At 48.3% G+C, this 20,689-nt stretch overlaps 9 protein-coding genes across 9 annotated transcripts; 4 read left to right on the forward strand and 5 right to left on the reverse strand.

Moving 5' to 3' along the window:
- The first annotated feature begins 452 nt into the window (after positions 1-452).
- EDB82DRAFT_321444 (uncharacterized protein) lies at positions 453-2,874 on the forward strand. Its single transcript, XM_065607478.1, has 4 exons — positions 453-742; positions 802-888; positions 938-965; positions 1,015-2,874. Coding segments are annotated over exons 1-4 (1,851 nt in total). The 5' UTR covers positions 453-740; the 3' UTR covers positions 2,749-2,874.
- A 94-nt stretch (positions 2,875-2,968) lies between these two features.
- On the reverse strand, positions 2,969-4,125 carry EDB82DRAFT_529862 (Alpha/Beta hydrolase protein; the record flags this gene model as incomplete). The annotated part of the gene is made up of 3 exons (XM_065609213.1): positions 2,969-3,761; positions 3,820-3,985; positions 4,035-4,125. 3 exons carry the CDS (start codon positions 4,123-4,125, stop codon positions 2,969-2,971), a joined length of 1,050 nt encoding a protein of 349 aa, XP_065463401.1.
- Positions 4,126-6,564: 2,439 nt separating this feature from the next.
- On the reverse strand, positions 6,565-6,976 carry EDB82DRAFT_529863 (uncharacterized protein; the record flags this gene model as incomplete). The annotated part of the gene is made up of 2 exons (XM_025738356.2): positions 6,565-6,877; positions 6,927-6,976. 2 exons carry the CDS (start codon positions 6,974-6,976, stop codon positions 6,565-6,567), a joined length of 363 nt encoding a protein of 120 aa, XP_025593125.2.
- Positions 6,977-7,238: 262 nt separating this feature from the next.
- EDB82DRAFT_561941 (P-loop containing nucleoside triphosphate hydrolase protein) lies at positions 7,239-10,161 on the reverse strand (the record flags this gene model as incomplete). Its single annotated transcript, XM_025738357.2, has 6 exons — positions 7,239-7,737; positions 7,788-8,969; positions 9,020-9,158; positions 9,210-9,433; positions 9,485-9,760; positions 9,811-10,161. 6 exons carry the CDS (start codon positions 10,159-10,161, stop codon positions 7,477-7,479), a joined length of 2,433 nt encoding a protein of 810 aa, XP_025593126.1. The 3' UTR covers positions 7,239-7,476.
- A 672-nt stretch (positions 10,162-10,833) lies between these two features.
- Positions 10,834-14,202, reverse strand: EDB82DRAFT_579779 (tRNA synthetases class I (M)-domain-containing protein). Its single transcript, XM_025738359.2, has 5 exons — positions 13,970-14,202; positions 12,617-13,920; positions 12,159-12,567; positions 11,802-11,881; positions 10,834-11,751 (listed from the first exon to the last, which is right to left on the reverse strand). Exons 1-5 carry the CDS (start codon positions 14,163-14,165, stop codon positions 11,164-11,166), a joined length of 2,577 nt encoding a protein of 858 aa, XP_025593128.2. The 5' UTR covers positions 14,166-14,202; the 3' UTR covers positions 10,834-11,163.
- A 94-nt stretch (positions 14,203-14,296) lies between these two features.
- On the forward strand, positions 14,297-15,421 carry EDB82DRAFT_514983 (uncharacterized protein). Its single transcript, XM_025738360.2, has 2 exons — positions 14,297-14,502; positions 14,555-15,421. The coding sequence occupies exons 1-2, from the start codon at positions 14,457-14,459 to the stop codon at positions 15,016-15,018; spliced, it is 510 nt and encodes a 169-aa protein (XP_025593129.1). The 5' UTR covers positions 14,297-14,456; the 3' UTR covers positions 15,019-15,421.
- An 85-nt stretch (positions 15,422-15,506) lies between these two features.
- EDB82DRAFT_514986 (uncharacterized protein) lies at positions 15,507-17,343 on the forward strand. The gene is made up of 3 exons (XM_065608972.1): positions 15,507-15,664; positions 15,723-16,313; positions 16,371-17,343. Exons 1-3 carry the CDS (start codon positions 15,613-15,615, stop codon positions 17,252-17,254), a joined length of 1,527 nt encoding a protein of 508 aa, XP_065463402.1. The 5' UTR covers positions 15,507-15,612; the 3' UTR covers positions 17,255-17,343.
- Positions 17,344-17,410: 67 nt separating this feature from the next.
- EDB82DRAFT_321628 (ribosomal protein S5 domain 2-type protein) lies at positions 17,411-19,601 on the reverse strand. Its single transcript, XM_025738362.2, has 2 exons — positions 18,908-19,601; positions 17,411-18,851 (listed from the first exon to the last, which is right to left on the reverse strand). The coding sequence occupies exons 1-2, from the start codon at positions 19,148-19,150 to the stop codon at positions 17,568-17,570; spliced, it is 1,527 nt and encodes a 508-aa protein (XP_025593131.1). The 5' UTR covers positions 19,151-19,601; the 3' UTR covers positions 17,411-17,567.
- EDB82DRAFT_480502 (uncharacterized protein) lies at positions 19,550-19,953 on the forward strand (the record flags this gene model as incomplete). Its single annotated transcript, XM_025738363.1, has 2 exons — positions 19,550-19,711; positions 19,801-19,953. The coding sequence occupies 2 exons, from the start codon at positions 19,550-19,552 to the stop codon at positions 19,951-19,953; spliced, it is 315 nt and encodes a 104-aa protein (XP_025593132.1).
- Positions 19,954-20,689: the final 736 nt, after the last annotated feature.

Consider the following 20,689-nt stretch of genomic DNA (forward strand, 5'->3'; position numbering starts at 1 on the left):
AAGTGAAATCCCAAGCTAGAAGCCTTGCGATGATGGAAGGCGAAGGGCGGCAGTTGCGGGAACCTTTGCCTGTTGGAAGGCAGGTAGTCTGCAAATGCACAGGTGTAAATGCAGTGATGGCAAGTGACGGTTAATGGGTGGGTAGGCAGTTACAAACGGAAGTCACTGCGGGCAACGGCAAACAAACAGTGAAGCACAAACAATTGCAATTGACAGAAATGTGTCAATAAAAAAGTCTTTAAAGACCAGATGAACGAAACTAAAATAAAGACGAAAGGGAAGAAAAGTAAGATGGAAGTTTAAGGCAAGTGTCGCCACCTGCTCCTTTTTCGGGGGCGTACCTAGCCGTTCAAAGAAACCAACAAACGCCAGTTCACTAAAATCAATTCACGATTCACGGTTCACAGTGTCGGGAAGGAACACCCCGCTACGCGAAGGCACGTGTCAGGGGGAAGAGGGCCTAAATTGTCGATCTGATTGGGGTGCATCGTACCTGATCCTCGATTTGCCACCAAAAAAGTCCATCGGGAAGGCGAACTCTTCACGTGACACGGTGTCAATCTCGTGCGAGGGGACCAACAGCGGGAACGCCACTGTACCTGCTCGAGTCGCATGAATACACTTTTTGCGCCAACTCCTTTTCAAGCTGAGCCTTTCGTTGTCGTTGTCGCAAATGCTCAAGGAACATTTCCCCAAGCAAATCTTTTAATTTACAAGGCATATCACTCTATTCGTCAACCATGTATGTTTCCCTCGTCAACGTCATTACTCTAGGTGGCGATAAGCTTATCATATCTGCAGGGCGCGATTAAGGAGCAACAACCAGAACGCTCAAAATCAGGATGGACAGAATGGGAATGGTCGACCTGCTCGAGCTGTCTATGGGCCGTAAGACTGATCATGGCCAACTAAACCGTATACACTAACTTGGTATTAGTCAATCAGCACTGACGGATTTCCTGGCTGTGAGTTTACTGTCATGATACAATCAAGACTATACTAATCATATCTCAGTCGCATAACATTTCTGCCGCACAAATTCGATCCACTGCTGATGCTCGCCGGCGACAAGCTGCAGCTGAGGAGTCAGTAGAAGAAGAAGTGAATGACAATGGTGAATCTTCTGCCACTGGCGCTAGATCTGGACGTCGTGCAGGTCGGAGCGACGAAAACGAAGCCTCTTCAAAGCGGAAGCTAGAGGAACAGAAGAAGCTCGCCAAGATCAAGGAGAGCAAGGCGTTCAGGAAGCGTAAGAAGAACACCGATGAATCGGACGACGAGATTGCACGTGCCATTATGGAAGAGGGCAGTGGTCCTCTGCCCGGACAGATGGAAAACTGCGAAATTTGCGACAAACGATTCACTGTCACCCCCTACTCGGTCGCAGGACCTAATGGTGGACTGCTGTGTTCCCCTTGTGGGAGGGAGATAGCCAAGGAACGACAAGGTGCTCCGAAGAAGAAGGCCAAGAAGCAGGCTGCCGTTGGTGGTGTTGGCAGACGTCGTGCGATTCAGAGTCGAATCCTAGATGGCCAGGTTGGCACCAAGAGCTTGGCTACTCTTTGTGTTCAGACCCTGGCCAAGAATGTTGATCTGGCTGACAGTCTCGGAGATTTGCCAGATCATCTTGTTGACAAAGTTGCACGAATGTTTTCCAAGCGCCGACTGCTGAAATCCGAGACTCTACCCCTTTTCGTGCAACCAAATACCGAAGCTGTTCACATTTACGACGGTTCAAAACTTACCGAGTCTGACTACATGTCGATCTTTCAGGTCGCTCCACAACTTCGACACCTTAAGATTCGATGCGGCATTCAATTCAAGGACGAGGTCATGGACTATTTATTGACTCGTGACACTGCGCTGGAGACCTTTTATCTTCACGGGGCGAACCTTTTGAGTGAGGAGAAGTGGCATGAGTTCATGCAAGCCAAGGGCCAATCGTTGAAGGGGGTTCAAGTATACTATACCGATAACCATTTTGGTGATGACAGTATAGCCATGCTGAGAGATCACTGCCCCAACTTGAAACGACTCAAGGTTGAGAGCAACCAGAAGCTAACCAACGATGGTGTGAAGACGATTGCGGACTTGGCATCCTTGGAACATCTCGGACTTCAGCTGCTGCACAAGACACGGTCTGATGCTTACGTCAAAATCATCCGAAGCATCGGCGCCAACCTTCAGACTCTGTCCCTCAAGATTGTCCCTAGTATCGACGATGCTGTGTTGCGAGCCATTCATGACAACTGTCGGTCGCTTGTCAAGTTTCGTATCACTGATTGTGAGACCATGACTGACTTTGGATTTGTTGAATTGTTCACCAACTGGGATAATCCTCCACTGCGCTTTGTGGACCTCCAAAAGTGTCGGCAGGTGGACGCGAGTAGGCCTCGAGAGAACCCTGACAACATTGGTCTTTGCAGCGACGGCTTCAAAGCATTGATGGCTCATTCTGGCCGTCAACTTCGGTATCTCAACATCCATGCGTGTCGGCATATTTCCCGAGAGGCTTTCGAAGAGGTCTTCAACGAAAATGCCCAATACCCCGAGCTGAAAGAATTGGAGATCAGTTTCTGTGAGGCAGTGACGGATTTTGTTCTGGGTTCCATTTTCCGAGCATGCCCTAATATCCGGGAAGTCAATGTCTTTGGGTGCATGAAGGTGAAGAGTGTCCGCGTGCCTCGTGGTGTCATTCTCGTGGGTGTTCCCAATGCGCAGGGCATGGTCGTGGAGGGGTTTGAATGATTGGTTTCGTGCTTTGCCAAAAAGCCAGAAGTCATTCGGTGCTTTGGAGTTTGTTGTACATGACTGAGTATTTTGTCTCAGTAGTAAGATCAACGGCATGGCGTAAGGATGGTTATGATACATTCACATAGATAATGATGTTTTCTTCGCCATGCTTGCACCAGAATGGTATCCAGAGTTTTTGTTATGGTAATTATATCGTTACTGCGTAAATGTCATACTACGATGAGCGGTTGGCGTGAGTCTTGACATACTCCTTATCCATCGCAACATAGTTGTTAAGCTTCTTCTCCAGCTCGGCATCTGTCATAGTGGCCCTCTCCGAGATGCTCTCACGCTTAGCACTCCTGTATCTTCTCCACGCGATACCGGAACCAGAGCAAGCATCGGTCTCCTGGAAGTAGTGGAGATGGGCGTCGATATCCAATCCGAGTGTTCCACCGTTGCACTGAAGGTTGGCAGCACCCTCACACACCTTGACATCATTGATGGTGTAGTCAACCTTGTTACCTCCGCTACCAGACAACCAGTACTCGGGGGATGTGTGCCGGTATCCAAAGACCAGAGGGGGGAGACGAGGCACGGGGTCCTTGGCGTTCGTAACGCGGAACTCTCCACCAGCCTGGTTAGAGATGAAGGCAGCGAGTTGCGTGTTTCCAACTCGGGGTGAGCCGTAGGTGTAGATGTCAACTGGCGTACCACCAACTCGCAGGTTCGCACCTGCTAGTGTAGCTACAGCACCACCCAACGAGTGACCTGTGGCAACGACCTTGAACGAAGGGTTCGCCTTGCGGGCCTTTGCGACAGCGGCGGTTGCTGCGGCCGAGATCTCATTCCAGGCTCTCTGGAAGCCTCCGTGCACTCCACAGCCGGAGGTCAAGCTGCAGTCATCCTGGTCGAAGTCGAGGTTGGTAAGCCAGTTGCGAATGTTGGTGCTACCGCGAACCGAGAGGACGATTTCCTTGCGTGCAGAGTCGGTCGCGACGTAGCCACCGATGCCAGTCTTTGAGCCACTATAAAGAGATTTGTAAGTTTGGAGTTGATGATGTGTTTGTGATATGTTAGACTTACAGGAAAGATGCCACGATGGTGGCACCATTGGACTGGACCGTTGGGCAACCGTTTCCTCCGCAGGTGACCTTTGCACCGGCTGCGGCTTCAGAGTTACAGTATGCTGCGGCACCGTGCTGGATGTAGAACTTGAAGTTGCCAAAGTCGTTGGTAGAGACAGAAACAGCTAGGTCTGTGAGTATTGGAATTGTTATGGGAACAGAGAATCGTTTTACCTCTTTCATCGAGAGCCTTGGCGTAATCTTCAACGCTCAGAGGGCTGGCTACCGCAAGGGTGGCAATTGAGAGGAGTGATAGGAGATGCATCTTGACAGACAAAGAACGTGGTCCAAGGGTAAGTATAAGTGATAGACAGACAAGCTGTGACAAGGTGCAACTCCCTCAGAAAGGATACTGAATACTGAAGCTGGCCCTGATATCCCGACTTACAAGAACAGCATGTTCATGAGGGATGTGACAGCTTATATATCTTTTTTCTTTGCTTCTAACTAGTCTCTCGCTTTCTCTCATCACAATACCCGCCCAGCCTAACCACTGTCTCTCATGCCATCCATCTTGGCAAACTCAGTCGGTCAAGTAGACGCCAGGACCCAAAAACGAAATGATGGGCTCCGGTAGTACAGTCAGTGCCCATGATGGTGGGTGCTGGATTGAGGGCCTGTCACCCCGCATTATCGACTACACATCCCAGTAACGAATGACCGACTGCTTGAAGAGGTCTCAAAGTTATTTTTCCTTGGTCCAATCTCTCGTTGGGCCCGGAGTGAGCTTCCAATACGGGTAACGACGATCTCGGACCACGTGAGGGTTGTGATGGGATGCACCGATACAGATGGAAAAGATGGTGGGTAAAGGTGGGCTACAGGGGTACCCTTTCAGCTTCTGTTACATCCTGGGAGGAGAAGAGCAAGGGCTGTCAAAATGTTGGGAAGGGGACTCTCTCTCTCGAGTTGAGTTGGGGTTCGTATTGTATGATCCTAGGGGTATAGAAGAAAAGAAAAAATATTCGAGTCTGGTGATCAAGTCAATTTAGACGTGAAGGAGGAAAGTGGTTGGTCCATAGTCTGAGACTGGCACTTTGGCGTGACTGTGATGAAAAGACCAATTATAGTACATGCTATAGAGTTGAGACCAAACGATTTGCCGCCCATGCCATATTGACAGTTTCGACCAACCATCTTTCATAAAGCGACTCGTAACTAGTTATCACTTGCATTCTTTTCACCACGATCGGCAAATAAATGACCCAATAGGTATGCTTCAGCCTGACCTGACCTGACCGCCAAGTATGCATCAATGTGCGGGTAATTGTCAATTAATTATCGCAACGGCTGCATCGTGAGCCGTCAGTCCTAAAAAGCCAGGGGGTGTCAGCATTTATTGCAGAAAGACAAGGGACTTTTTGTTAGGCTGCGGTTGGTTTGTGAGAAAACCTGTTTTGGACGGGGTAGTCGACTCAATTGGGACTGTATATAACTCGATGCGATATGAAATCTGGAGTAAAGACAAGTGCCGATATCTGGGGAATGAGAATACCGAGTTGATGAAAAGAATACCTAACCCATCAATTAACTACCAACATATCTACATCTCGCTTGAACCGGGCCGTTACGTCGCAACGATTCAACGTTGATGGGTAATGCAATACAACATACTGTTACATAGTAGATTCACATGAATTATTTTTATCTTTATTCTTTCTTCTGCAAAAGTAATGCTAGCTTCAGCTGATTGACATTTGATTTCCTTGACACCTACCCCTTTCATCAGTCTGCACACCATCTCATTGCCCTCTTGATGCAAGGCGGGCCGATGTACATTGTCATCATCTTTACTCTACAAGGGATTGAATCCGACACAGAGATAATGGCTGTGTATGAGCTACACCGTTGACCAGGCTCTTGGCGTCTAAACTATTTGTTTAATGTCAAGTGAAAACATGATTATAAGTCCTTGAATACTAACTAATTAAATGCGCTCCAATCGTACAAACATTTCAATCTTATCCGATTCATCCGCCTTGTCACTACGTTAGTTATAGTTACTCCTGCTTACAGCCTACGTAGCACTTTGTACCTGATGATCGACAACCCCAAGACCTGCAGGTGGTCACACTAGAAAAAACAAACCGAGGAACACAGAACACCCAAATACACATTTCTCGTCCTGACTAGAAGCCTGTGATTGTCACCGTTTTCGATGCGGGGTTGGACGTTATTTTCCCCGCGTCGTGATGGTGTTGACTAGTTCCGGTGAGCCAGACCCAAACCAGTGCTGCATTCATCTATCGGAACTAGACATAGTTACAGTACATATGTCTCTTTCTCGTTTGAGAATACCTCCGGAGTCAGGTGCATCGAGTTTAACAGCTTAGCGCTTTTCCAAGCTTCGATCTTACTCAACCTCCTTCCAAACTCGACGTCGACCCCAGATTGCCGGCTTCAATGACGTTCATGTGCAGTCTGGAACTGGCTGTTCGTAATTGTTTTTGCATGATGTACCCCTGTTTAAGCTTCAGCTTTCGATATCTGAGTTCGGCATCACGCCGAGAAGCCATTCATAGTGCAAGATCTTTTGTTCTTGGTAGTCTTTGTACAGATTTCGTATCACACGAGGGTGGCTGAGAGACATCTGAATCCCCCAGAACCGCCGCCCTCTACCCCCTTTCCCGTATAGTACATATGCCGGTGTGGCTTCATTGACGTGTCATCCAACCTCCTAAATGTCTCAGCAGGCATGCATGGCCTACTGGGCAATGTTCCTTCGGCCCTTGATCTTCCTCCTGAGGAGAATCCTCCTGCCTGTCTTGCTTCGCTTACGGACGAGGAAGCCATGTCTGCGCTTCTGCACGAGTCTGGTGTGTCCGTTCATGGTGTTTCGAGGTCCGCAGCGGATTTGCATGTCGCCCATCGCGGGGTGTGCTGTGATGGCGCTTGAGGGCACGATATCGGCTGAAGCAGCTGTCGAAGGAGTGAAGCTTGATGGCAGAGCGGTTCTTCGGATTGCGCCGTTCATGGGAGTCAGGGAAGGTCGGAGAGGGACGAGGGTCGTGAATGTCCTGATGAGGTCAGCGATAGTTTTTGATAGAGATATGTCGAGGGCCGTACCTGGGCGATTGAGCCAGAGACTTGGTCAAGACCGGGCGCGCGAGACGCATGATTGATGTGAACATTGTATTCATTGTGTTCGTCAGCACGCAGCACTTGATAGACTGCTGCTGCTGATGGAATGTATACAACGGGCCAAAGAGTTGGTGATGTTGAATGTCGAAATTTTGAGCTAACCTCAGAATCGACGCCGCTATTCAGAGTGGGGCAGCTTACCCTGTACTGTAATCGGTATTCCAGTAACATATCGATGAGAGACAGTTAGCCAATCCTCATGGTCAATTAATTTATTCGTTATTCACTATAAATCAGTTAATGCTTCTACTTACACCAAGTCATTATTGAAAAGGTTGGATGAGGTACTTCTGTAGGCCTTGCCGTCATCACCATTAATCAAGCGTTTCTATCTTCACAAACTAGCAAAGATATACTTGATCTTTCATTTCAAAATGAACCTTTTTCTGCAATGCTGTCATAATTCAAAATATTCTTCTATCTCGATATAACCGCTGCTCTTCCAACTAAACTTATCCAAATCTATTCTACAGTATCAATCTCTCTCCAAGCCGGCCGTTTGTCGTGTTGCCCTATCGACGATAGCCAGAGCACCACGCAACTTCTCGATATCATGGTCAAGCTCCTTTCGTCTCCGAGCGGTATTCTCATTCTCTCCACCAACAATTTTCATCTCTTCCTCGGATAGGCCAAGGATACGGTTGGTACTAAGTCCCCAAACTGGACCATCTTCAGCAGTCACAAATGACTGAATGACATGCATGTTGACATTGCGAATAAAAGCGTCCAGAGAAATCTTGTCAAGTTAGTAAGTATTCAAACATTCAGAAGGGATAAGTCTCATACCTTGTAGTACACCTTCAGGACGTCGTGGACATCCACGACCATGTTCTTCTGCAGACTGGGATGAATCGAGTTAAAGCAAAGAGAAAGATTGCTGTCCGGTCCAGTGTAAGAGCTGCTGAATGCCTCAAAGAATCTGAACCTTCTCCAATTCAGTATCTCATCTCCAAATCGAGACCCAGTTGATTGTAGTCGTGTACACTTCGTCTCCATCTCGCATTGAGACTTGCAGCGATCGTACGCCTGAGCCTCGGATTGATTAAAGGTCGATTCCAACAGAGCCCTAAGTTCCCTTGACATAATTCCTGTATCTCCCTCGAGTGGGCATACATCATCAAGTATAGAACTTGTGCAGCTACTGACTGTTGAAGCGACCCGCTGAAGGTGATGCTCTGCGATGGCTGTCCACTTCTTCACTTGCTCTTGATACATGTCCGGATATATGTCTGGGTTGATCACGCCATCAAGCTGAGACACCTGATACATCGAGAATTTTTCGTCGATGGTCCTCATGAGATCGTCCGTATCTCGAACCTCTGATAGACCAGGGAACGCTTTTTTCACAGAGGCATTCTTCCCTGTCTTGGGAGTTTTGCGAGTATGCGGGGGGAGAACTCGACCTTCAGCACTGGCCTCTGCCTGGAGTGCCATACGTTCCTCAATCAAGGACAGAGGATCAACATCAACATCTTCAAAGTGCCAAGTACCACCGTAGGTCCGCATAAATTTATCAAACTCTGCGTTCAGACGGCTGACCTCCCTGCAAATCTCCATACTGGGGTGAAGAAAGCCAGGACGATCGAGGGCTATCTGTGCCTTCTCCTCGTACTTCCGAACAGTCCCAACAACGTACTGTTGTCTTGCGGCATGGCTAAGACGAGGTTCTCCGAGCATTGCTTTTTCTTGCAGCCTCTCCTCAAGGTTGTGCTGGATTGTGCCGCGAAGCGTTGGGAAGCACTCTCGAATCTTTGAACTCAAAAGAGTTCCTAGATACGACTTGGCCGCAGACGACCCTAGACGTCTTTGAGAAACAGAGTTCCAGGGGCTTTTACTGAATAGCTTCTTTTCTGCGGCGCCGAGGTCGAAAGAATCCGGGTCCTTGTCTGCTCGGTTCCGGACGAGGAACCAGCCGTCACGAAGACTTCCTAGACTATGGGTAGAGTTACCGGTTGCAATCGATACGATCTTGTCTCATGTTAGCAAGGTGAGCGGGGTTGCGAATTGCTAAGACTAACTCTCTTTGCTGCTTCAGGTTCACGCTGTACCATGTCACACTTGGTGAAGACGCCAACAAACCGGTTCTGTTTGATAGGCTTCTTGGCCAATCTCAAAATCTCCTGTCGATCAAAGTCTGTAGGGGCGTCGACAACGCAGCTTTACAAGGTCAGCATCAATGTACTAAAACCAGACCACGGTTTAACTCACATAACTATGTTGTCTTCGCTGTCCATGTATTCTTTGACCATATTCTCAACCTTGGCTTGATCCGTCTCGTTAACGGTGGAAGCGTTTTGAAATGTGCCGGGAAGGTCGAGAATACTAAAGTAGGAACGCTGCGGACCAGAAAGTTCGACCTTGAGAACCTCTGCTACAAAGTTCTTTCTGTCGTCTCCCAAACCCGTTCGGAGACCCATGAATTCGGAGGAAATCTACCAGTATTAGTCTCAAATACAAGTGGGATTGACCAGAAAGAGCTTTACCTCTTCGATGACCTTGGCGAATCTCTCTTTCGTGAGGATCTTACCACTGCACTCATAATTCCTGATGTTATCAGATGCAGGGTCCAAGCCAGGAACATCGACTTCAGCAGGATCAATAGTGATGCGGAAAGAATCATCACTATCTGGTTCAGTACGTCGGGAGACGATGCGAGTAGGGAAACGAGTGCAGCATCCGCTATCAACGGGAAATGGAATGCCAGTCAAACTTTGCAGTAGAGACGACTTGCCAGAAGACTGGCCGCCAACAATGATGAGCTATTGTCTGTTAGAAAAAGGCACATCTTGGTACTTGTCATTGTGCATACCTGAGGAATACTCAATTCTCCAGCTCCAAAGGACTGGAGCGCATCGATGGCATCGAACAATATGCGGTTATGCTGACTATCAAATGGGTCTTCTGGCATAATGGTTCCAGACTCATCACGAGACGAAGAACTCTTGGAAATATCCGGTTCAGCAGTGGTGCTCGGGGAAAGTGGACCGTTTATTGTTACAGCAGCATCTTCAAACACGTCCCCGACTCCTGAATCGGTAGAGGACTGTGCTCGTATCTGTCTGGAACTCTCTTTGCCAGGGACAAGTCCATCACTAGACTTAAAAGGGCTTCGAGGGGTAGTATGAGGATATGTTGTAGGAGAATCAATTGGGCCAGCCATGATGTATCTTAGATATAGGAAGCTTTATGAGAGAGATTTGATTGTGAAACAAAAGGAAATGAGGGTATCTGGGTAATAACTGAGAATAGAGAATGGTTTGATCCCTCAGTATGGGTTTGATACCAAGCCATCTTATAGTTTACAAGAGTCACTACTTTGATATCACATCTTGGCAGCAAACCCGAGGAATCTCCAATAAGACAAAAAAAAACAAAAAAAAACAAGATATGCAGGTCTGCAATGCCATCACACCATCTTTCCATGCATCTAGCCGCCAGTCACTATTCAAATCCACATGAAGTCAAGGATTCATCACGTCAAAGCGATTCTATCCCTGTAGGAAACCCTAGCTACTCTATTCCCGTCACAGAACACTTCGAGCCTTGAATATGGCTCGATTTCTGGCCAACAACAGTGGGGGCTTGTAAAATGTTGTTTAACGACCGGTTGCCGAATACAAGACGGAAACAAAAATAGGTTATAGACAATATAAAGTTCAGGTAGAGAGAGGCTATGTAGGAGCTGACCAGCAGTTTTGAAACATTGGATAACGACGTTATTGGTCAGTGTTAGCTACCTGTTGGTTCTGTGTTGTTGGTTGTTGCGACTCCTTCAGCTTTCTGCAGGGGTCGAGCGCATAGCTAAGAAGCTGAGAAATCAACATGCGGACCAGAAGTGGTAATCCGCAGGATCGACTTTATCTGATCTCATATTTGGTCAATGTGTTTCTTGATACAACGCTACATAGGCAGGTCGTCGCGTTGGTCTGTATAGTTCAACCAACAACCAACATTGGCGGCTATACAATTGAGGTTGCCAATCAAGTCTGGTCATGATATCTTCAACTAACATCCAGCTGGACAATCACATCCTGATTGTTTCTGTCAAGCGCTTGAATTGTTTTCGTGCCCTTGGGAGCGATTCATTCTAGATCGGACTGTGATATTGTCCTCGCCGAGACAGCTGCGGCTCATGGTCTGTTCTTGCCATCTCCGCGATGCTTCATTCGTTTACCAGTTCGTACCTCACCTCTCTAAACTCCTCTTCAGCTCCCTTCCACCAATCCCTCTTTAGAACCTCATCCCATTCAATAGTCATCAGAATCTCACCAAAGTAATTCACCTCGCCCTTCTGCACAAACCCCAACTTCTCAAATAAAGCCCTGCTGCTCTTATTTCCCTCTTTGATCTTCACCATCAAACCCTTGAGCTCTTTCGCCTCATACTCTGCAAGTATCCCATCGATATGTTTTCGGATATACACAAGCAGCGCGCACACTGCCGCTTGTCCAAGACCTTGCCCGCGATGCGAGGGTGAAGCGATCATGACGTCGACTTCGCCAGTGACCCAGCCTTGAGTATCTGTAGTATCATCCTCATCATCGCTTTCAAACGGGTAGAGGAAGAAGTTGATGTCTCCACGCATGAGAGCGTCAGCATCAGCTGTGCTGGACTTCACGAGTGATGTGTCTTGTGTGACGGGCCCGCAAACGATAAACGTGAGCTTGTCGGATGATGTGCGCCATGACTGCTGGTTCTCATACTCCTCCTCCAAAGTCATCGGTTCGGAAGCGGTAGCATCTTGGATGTCCTGAAATTTGTGAGTATTCGTCGTGTGTAGTTGTAGAGGTGAGAACTTACTGGATCTTGCATCCATGCGTGGTATTGCCGCACATGGTGAGCCTCGTATGGGACAAGCAAGGCTTTGCTTGTTGAGATGGCTGCTATACATTAGCTATTGTAACAAAACGATCGTGAGATATAGAAACGACCTGTGTTTTGGTTGATCTTCATCTTGAGGTTTGCTTGGTGTGAGTTGTGAAATTGATACACTTCACACCATTGGTGAAAAATCGAGATGGGGCACCAAAAAGTTTCCAACAGCTAGCCACATATACAAACAAGATGAACAGCAGACAGAAATAATTCTTTACTATTATACATATTTTACACATTGTTCATCACTCATTCCTTTCCACAAATTTAACTAATTTTTACTTTCTCGAGCCTCTTCAGCCAAAGAACCTGCCACACGCCCCAGCCGATTCTTGACCTTGCCCTTGCCCTTTGGTGCGTTGATTGGGGTATCGGGCAAGTCAACTGCCGCAACAGGAGGGAACAGACTCTGGAAGCTGTTGGGCTTGATGTTGGTTGTCGTAAGAGGCGGCGTGCCATATTCGAGATCAGCACCCTTGCGAGCAAATTCGATAGTGCGTCTCTCAGGTTTGACACCAAGATTATCCAGGAGCTCTTCGGCCTTTGTAGGCATAACAGGCTGCAGGAGGATACCCGCGATTCGCACAGCCTCGGCGCATTCGTATATAACCCAGTTGGTGCAAACCTTGGCATTGGGTTCCTCGCTCTTGGTCATCTTCCAGGGCTCAGTATCACTGATGAAGCGGTTTGCCTAGAAACAGTCAGTGGCTTGTACGTAAAACGGAATGAGTGTAAATCACCTCTCGAAGAAGCTCGAAGATGCCTCGAAGCGCATTACTCAAGTTAATCTCATCCATATCACGTCGAATGCTTGTGGGTGCCTCCTTCAGTGTTGATTCGAGACTCAAAAAGTCGGCGTTTTCGAATCCACGAAGCACAGCGCTTTCGATGTTGTCGAATTCACCATTTCTAGCAGCCTGAACTGCCCCTAAAGTTGACCAAGAAAAGTTCTTGTTGCGAGAAATGCGATTAAACAAGTTACCGATATTAGCTTGGAGTTCCTTTTCATAGATGACCATGATGGACTCATTCGAGTAGCTCATGTCACCCTTGAGACTGCCGTTTCGCATAAGGAAGTATCGCAGAGGGTCAAGATCCCACTTTTGCACTGCTGAGAATGGGTTGACGACATTTCCAAGAGACTTGGACATCTTGCGATTCGACATGGTCCAGTGGTTGTGGCAGAGAATCTTCTTGGGTAGAGGGAGACCTGCAGCCATGAGCAGAGCAGGCCAGTAGACTGCGTGGAACCGAATAATGTCCTTGCCAACAACGTGTACATCCGCTGGCCAGATACCTGTGTCGGCGTCGTCAACATGCCACTTGGTGCCAAATCCAGCCTTGGTCAGGTAATTGACAAGGGCATCCACCCAGACGTAGATGGTGCTGCTTGGGTCATCGGGGTCTCTAATTCCCCAGTTCAATCTTGACGTAGGGCGAGTAACTGAAAGATCCTCAAGGTGGTTTTCGACCCAGTTTCGTACTTCATTCATACGATGAGCTGGCTGGATCCAATCAGGGTTCTCGTCGTAGAAGCGAAGCAGCTTATCCTTGTACTTTGAAAGAGGGAAAAACCACGTGTGTTCAGCAATCCATTCAACTTCATTACCTGTCTCGGTGCTGGCCATGATCTTGCGACCGGTTTGCGGTACAACGCTAGGTTCGACAAGATCTTCAGGGTAGAAGCACTCATCACTGACACAGTACCAGCCCTCATGCTTTCCCTTGTATAAACCCAATCCTTCAGGGGCACGGGCCTTGAGGAGAAGCCAGAATTGTTGAACAACTTCTTTATGTTCCTGGTCGGTGGTTCGGATGAAGTAGTCGTGGGAAATATTGGCGGCTTCAGCGAGATCTCTGAATTTGTTCGAATTGTTATCACACAACTCTTTTGGAGAAATGCCTTCCTTCAAAGCTGCCTGTTGAATTTTCATGCCATGTTCATCGGTTCCAGTACAAAGGTACGCTTCCTTGCCATTGATCACTTGCCATCGTTTAAGGACGTCGGTTAAGACCATGGTATAGAGATGACCAATATGAGGAGCTACGGTTAGTAATTAGCAAAACTCAAGCTACGAGAACACATGACTGACCAGCATTGACATAGAAAATTGGCGTGGTCACATAATATGGCTTCTCCTTCTCTGTCGCAGAGCTTTGAGAGCTATTCCATCGCGAAGTGGGTGTTTGTAGGACTCGACATCCTGGGCGAATCCAGCAAGATCGACGAGATAATCTCGATTGTACTTGGCGCAAGCCTTGTATTGATTGAAGATTGAATGCCCTCATGGCACTTTTAAGTTTCTAATAGCTCTGTTCTTGCTACAGTTTAAACAAGATGCGGAGATCACGTTGCTGCGAGACGACCAAAAAAATGCACTGTGCGCATTGGTTTCTCCGATAACTGTCCATTTTTCCATCACCATCATCGCAGGCAGGCAGGCATCCTCTTTGACTTCTGCCTGCAACAATTAGGTTAACCTTTGCGCCAAACTTGCTATACAAAAGACCTTCTTCACGCTTCTTGTTTCACCACCTTGACTCTGTTCTTCATTCACCAATACACACTACAGTACCACTATGCCGCTCCCAAACACCACGAACGAGGTACAGGCCTCGAGTGACGGTAAGTCGTCGTTGTATTCGCGAAAACCTCATGCGTACTAACAAACATTCAGCCGCCGAGGCCTTCACCACCCATTACTACCAAGCCGTCAACCGTCATTCAGATCTTCTTCCCTTCTACATCAACTCCTCTCAGAGATACCCCATCTCCGCAGACATCTCTATCAATGGCGCTATCGTCCCTACACCCGCCGATTACTCAAAACTCCTCGAAGTCCAAGGCAAGGACGTGCATTACGAGATAGAATCTCTCGATGCCCATGTCCTCAACCCTTCCTTCACCATGGGGGCCCCCGAGAATATCTACGATAACGCCAAGAGGGAAAAGAACGGCGAGAAGATGAGCGTCCTCGTGACCGTCATGGGCAGAGTGCAATACGGAAAAGGCAGGGAGGCGCCGCAAAAGATGTTTAACGAGACGTTCGTTCTGGTTCCTAACTGGGAGGCCATGACGAAGCTTCCCCCCAGGGGCATCAGGAAGTGGTTGATCATGTCTCAAAACTTTCGCGCCTTGTAGAATCAGGCGGCAGACGAGCGAATATCGATACCGACAATCACAACAACACAAGCCTTGAAAATAATATTCGAGGAACAACGTACTCAAAAGGAGAACAGACACAAAGGCAACTCTACTAGACAGCCCCGCGTCAAGAAGGCATAGGGTGCAGGTTATAATTCCCCATGGGCAAGCAGAGAAGCCCGCTGGTCTGAATATGATGGTCCGAAAATGATGGTCCGAAAAGACGGCGGTTGCGTTAGGCTATCAAAAAAAAAAATATACAATCAAAGCGAGGATACCATGACGCATGCATAGAACAATAGGGCGGCCTTCAGATGATCATAGCTTTCATCTAGAACTATCGCCCAGGCGGATGAATTAGACTAGATCAACAATCAATTTGACTTTTAAAGACACCCCATTATGTTTGCACATTATCATAAAACTTACCAGGACGTGCTTTAGTATTGTTTTTTGCTATGGCTTCAAGAACAATAGCTTCACTTTGGCGGGGTAACATGGTCCCCTGCAGCCATCTCCATCAAGCAAAAATGTACCAAGTGACAAACCCCACCATCCATCACAACCTTGAGCTCTCTCCAACTCTCGACAATGCCACCCAAGACCAAAGTCGTCCCCAAGGTCTCCGCCCCAGAGTCCAAAGGCAAGTCGCTTAAGACTATATCTATATCTAGATACCTCCCTACTAACTCTGTCCACAGCTGCTCCAGAATCCCCCCCAGACACCATCGCACAGCGCTCAGAGCAACGGTTTTTCCAAACCAATCCCGTTGAGAAGCGTCGTCAGCAAGTCGGCCTATCGTCTCTGACACCCGCTGAGAAGAAGACATACGCACACGTTCACCTTATACATCCCGCCGTCAACCGCCGCGTGCCCTTCTCCAACAAGACAGAACGCGAGTTCTGGAAGTTCGTCACAAAAGAGGGTCTTCCCATCCGCAGACTCCCTCGCAACTACGCCTGGGGAACAGACCGCACAGGCAGAGGCATTGGATCCTATTCGCCCGACGAGCTTGAGCAACGCAGTCTTAAGCACGCAAAGCTCGCATCGCTCCAAATCCAACACCGCCAGTTCCTCAGCAAGCGTGAGAAGCAGCACGAAATATCCGCCGAGGACATCACCGCTGAAAAGACGAGGAGAAGAGCCATGGCTGCGCTAAAAAGGGACTTGTACGGCGAGATCACGGGTACTCTGGCGAAAGATCCTGAGTGGGACGACGTGATCCCCATTCCGCAAAACGAGCCCGAAGGCGCCCTCGCGCAGATTGCCTACCCGGACGACTATGCCGAGGGTACGTCCGACGCTGCCCATAGGGTCTAAAGGAGTAACTGACTGTAAAGTATCTTAGCCGTCTCCTACCTCCGCGCCGTCATGGCCGCGGACGAGTGCTCTCCTCGAACTCTGCGCCTGACTGAGCACGTCATCTCCATGAACCCAGCGCATTATACTGTCTGGTTGTTCCGCTTCAAGATTATTTCCGTTCTCAAGCTCAGCATCCCTGATGAGATCGAGTGGCTAAATGAGGTCGCCTTGGCAAACCTCAAGAATTATCAGATCTGGAACCATCGTCAGCTCCTCATGGACTACTACTATCCTATTATAGAAGAAGAAGATCAGACCATCCGAAAACTTGCTCGTTCTGAGACCCAGTTTATCACCCGCATGCTGGATGCGGATGCTAAGAACTACCATGTTTGGTCGTACCGCCAGTATCTCGTCTCAAAGTTGTCCATGTGGACCATGAGCGAGCTTCTTTCCACACAAAACCACATCGAGGAGGACGTGCGAAACAACTCGGCCTGGTCGCATCGCTTTTATCTCGTTTTTTCAGACCCGACAGCTTCCACGCCTGGATCTGGTCCCACTGACGCAGACCCCCGTGTTCCAGCAGAGACGCTCGACCGTGAGGTCAACTACTGCAAAGAAAAGATCAACCTTGCACCACAAAATCAGTCCCCTTGGAACTATCTCTTTGCCATCCTGGCCAAGGGTGCTCGTCCCCTATCTTCTCTCCAAGAGTTTGCTGAGAGCTTCGTTAGTGCACTAGGCAAAGATGTAGAGGAGGTGCGTAGCTCTCATGCTCTTGACTTTCTGGCCAAGCTCTACGACGATGAGGGCGAGAGGGAGAAGGCAGAGCTGTGCCTGCGCCGTTTGGGCGAGAAATGGGACCCTGTACGTGAAGGATACTGGAAATACCGAGTGCAGCTTTTGAAGAGTGGTGCAAAGGAGTAGTCTGAACTGGGAATGTTGTTATCTTATCTAGCACCTTATCTTGTTTTTGCTTCCTGTACAGGACTATATTGGATAGCATCGTGTGGGTAACATGAACGTGAATAGAAAGAACATTGTGCATTACTAGATTATAACCATATATGTGCCCCAAGATAAAGGCACCAAACTCCAAATCGAGCGGCTTCTTTCCAACCGCTTTCTAAAATTTCCCGGTCATGTCTGGCGTCGCATGGCTTATAACCGTTTAGTAATACATTTGAGAAAATGCCTGTATAGCTTCGAGCACACCCTTTTTTTACTTTATTAGTATTTCTCACTGGCTTTCCACTCTCCAAAACTTCCAGCCTTCTCTTTCTCCGGTATCACCATGTACTCCAACGAGCTTCTCGACACCTTCGGTACCTTCAGCCTCAAGGAACTTCTCCAAATCAATCTCCATACCACCCTCGTCATCTTCCTCAGTGCCATTCTTGAGTACAGCTGGCCAAAGAACACCAATACCATCGCCTCCAAGTGTGGTCTCGAACTTGGCGTAGTTTTCGGCTTCAAGCCGTCCTTCAAGCTTCTGAAGTTTCTCAGCAGGAACATCGGGGCGGAGAAGGGTAATGGAGCAGCCACCACCACCAGCGCCAGTCAACTTGGTCCATCCGATGCCCTCGTGGTCGACCAACTCTCGTACTCGTTCTAGGCGTGGGTGGGAAACACCTAGCGATACTAGCAAGCCATGGTTGATGGTCATCAGCTCACCAACCTTGCTAAGGTCCTCTACAGATTCATTATCAAAAGATTTCTCTTCAATTAGTTCGGAAGCAGCATCAGTGACCTTGTCCATGGCATCTAAAATGCTGTTCACAAGCTTAGGATGGGTTTGTTTGAGCTTTGCGACCTTTGCGACCTCGTGTGCAGTGGACTTGGCCTGGCGAGTGTCTACTAGCAACAGAGGTAGTTCGGGAAAGTCCCACAGTGGGCGAACTTTTGGTGGTTTAGAGTAATCTGTTCGTTGGAACACCACAGCCTTTCCTTGTGTCGCAACGGTATTGTCAACGCCTGAAGGGTTGCCATGAATACACATTTCGGACACAAACGCCCATCTATTAATCCTTTCGACTTGAAGTCGAGCCTCATCTGCAGGTTGATCAGGGTGAGGACCGGACAGCGTCCGTAGCTGTAGAAGAAGAGCAGACGAAATGCATACTGAAACCGATGCGCTACTGCCCAAGCCAGCACCGATCGGTATTGTCGAGCGAAGAGTATAAAGACAAGGAGGGAATGAAGGGGATCCGAGCGATAAGAAAAGATATAGGAAGGCTGACACGGAGCTGTGGTGCACTCTTCGGATTTCCTCTGGATGGTTAGGGGAAACAACTTCGATATGTGGTTGAATGGCGGCGACAAGATCGGGGTCGAGCTCTGTTACGAGAGAATAGTACGACTTCTTCTTGGATGGCTGTTGAAACGTTTCCCACGGTAGGTCTTCGATGTTCCAGGTGTGAACGAGATCGATATCGGCGAATCGGAGCGAGACGGTTCGTTTCGACTTGGAAAGGGTGGTAACGTGCAGGTATGACCGCAGAGAAATGGCTGCGGCGATGGCTGCCTATGCGCCAATGGCGATGTGAGTACGAAATTGACTATCAGGTGAGTCTGTCATACCTTGCCATGAACAACAGAGTGTTCTCCAAAAACAATGACCTTTCCTGGTGCTGATACCATGAAAGGAGGTGCCATAGGGCTGGACATTTTGCGGTTCAGTTTCATGCGACGAGGGCCGCTGCCGTTGCTCGATTCGCCAGATGTTTCCGAACCAGAATCAGATGCATGACTGTGACCATTGCCGGTGCCATTGGCATGGCTGCCATTGAGCCCGTTAACCATGGCTGGGGTCAAAGAAGGCATGAAAAGGTGCAATTGGGATGTTGCGCGTTCTGGGCTAGTCGAATGGTAATCTCAATACGTGATGATCGTCCCTGCCAACGGTGGATAGATGGCTGTGCGGTATGCGTTTCGCGGTTCGAGATATATCGTGAAAAGTATTTATTGTAAGGAGGATTGAAGACGGAGTGGAAAGAGATTAACGACAGTAAGGAAGAAACATTTAAGAAGAGATTGCAAGGAAGAAGTTGGTTGCTTGGGTCGGTAAATTAGAGGTTGCTGTTCTGATGACTACTATCGTCAGGGGGTGGAAAGCAACCTTTGTTAGATTCGAGAGCGGGGGTGTAAGGAGTTAAAATAAGTCAGTCGGCAAAGAGGAAAAGTCAAAGTAAAAACCGGCAACGACGGCCTTGCTCTAATACCATGGACGAATCCAACTACGCGAATGCAAGTGTGAGTGCAAGTGCAAGCAAGAGGAGCATGAATGGTAGAATGGGCAAGGAAGGTGATCCAAGCAACTCGGATTGTAGCGTCACGGAAGGTGCGTTAGTTGCAGTCCAGAACGTAACTGCAAGTTACTGGCGTGTGTGTAATTGAGCTCCCCGCACTCCTTCGTTCCTCCCCAATGGGTCTTTGTCCCTGGATCAATGTGTTTGCTGTTTGACACACCTCAGACACTTGCTGGCTGGCCTGGCGGGAGCAAGAGGGAACGACCGTCATCCGGAATAGGCAAGGGCTCAGATGCGCATGCCTCCCTTGCACAGCCTGCAGACGCTTTATCATGGCTCTACCAACGAGCAAACAAGATGAAGTGGAACGGCCTTTAACGAGACAGGGCTTAGGGAGTTGGGTTACAATCTAACTGCTATAGTCGATCTTTAGTCCAATAGATGATAATTTGGAGTAGATAATAATCAATCACCTCAAACTGAAAGGATATGCTGATGCTATTCAAGCACAGCAATACCTGTCCTCTTGATACTAACTGTTGCTGAATTGAATGCGTAATGTTGCGACGCCAATTGGAAGAAACCCAAAATAGCGGTCTAGCACCAGGTCTAGGCTTTTAGGGGTACTGGTCTGGTACAGTGTCTGGAGAATTGAGCCCACTACAACAACTTACACCCGGCTCTCCGCGATTTGTCGATACAGCAACCAAATAGTGGAAAATCGAACGGGCAGGCGAAACAATATCAAGCGAGTTTTCACAAAGGAATGCGACGGGCCTCGGAATGAGTTCTTGAGTCACGGAAACAAAGCTGAGGATGAAATATATCTCACGAATAGTGACCAACTTACAAGCGCGTGATAGATGACGATGACAACCTCGAGACAATGCCATAGGATGAGCCAAAAAAAAAAAAAAAAAAAAACACTTACCAGGCGTATGACAACCCTGGCCCCCGCGTTCCAGCTGAATCAATACGCTAGACGGGACATTGTTTATAATGGAAGAAGCTCCGGTTGGTCAAGGCTCTTCAGCAATTAAATCCAAACATGGACTCAGCCATACCGCGCAAGAGTCCACGCCTCGAAATTATCTGCCGAAGTTTCGATCGCTTG

This window comes from Fusarium venenatum (assembly GCF_020744135.1).
Source record: "Fusarium venenatum strain MPI-CAGE-CH-0201 chromosome Unknown EDB82scaffold_4, whole genome shotgun sequence".
Lineage (NCBI taxonomy): Eukaryota > Fungi > Ascomycota > Sordariomycetes > Hypocreales > Nectriaceae > Fusarium > Fusarium venenatum.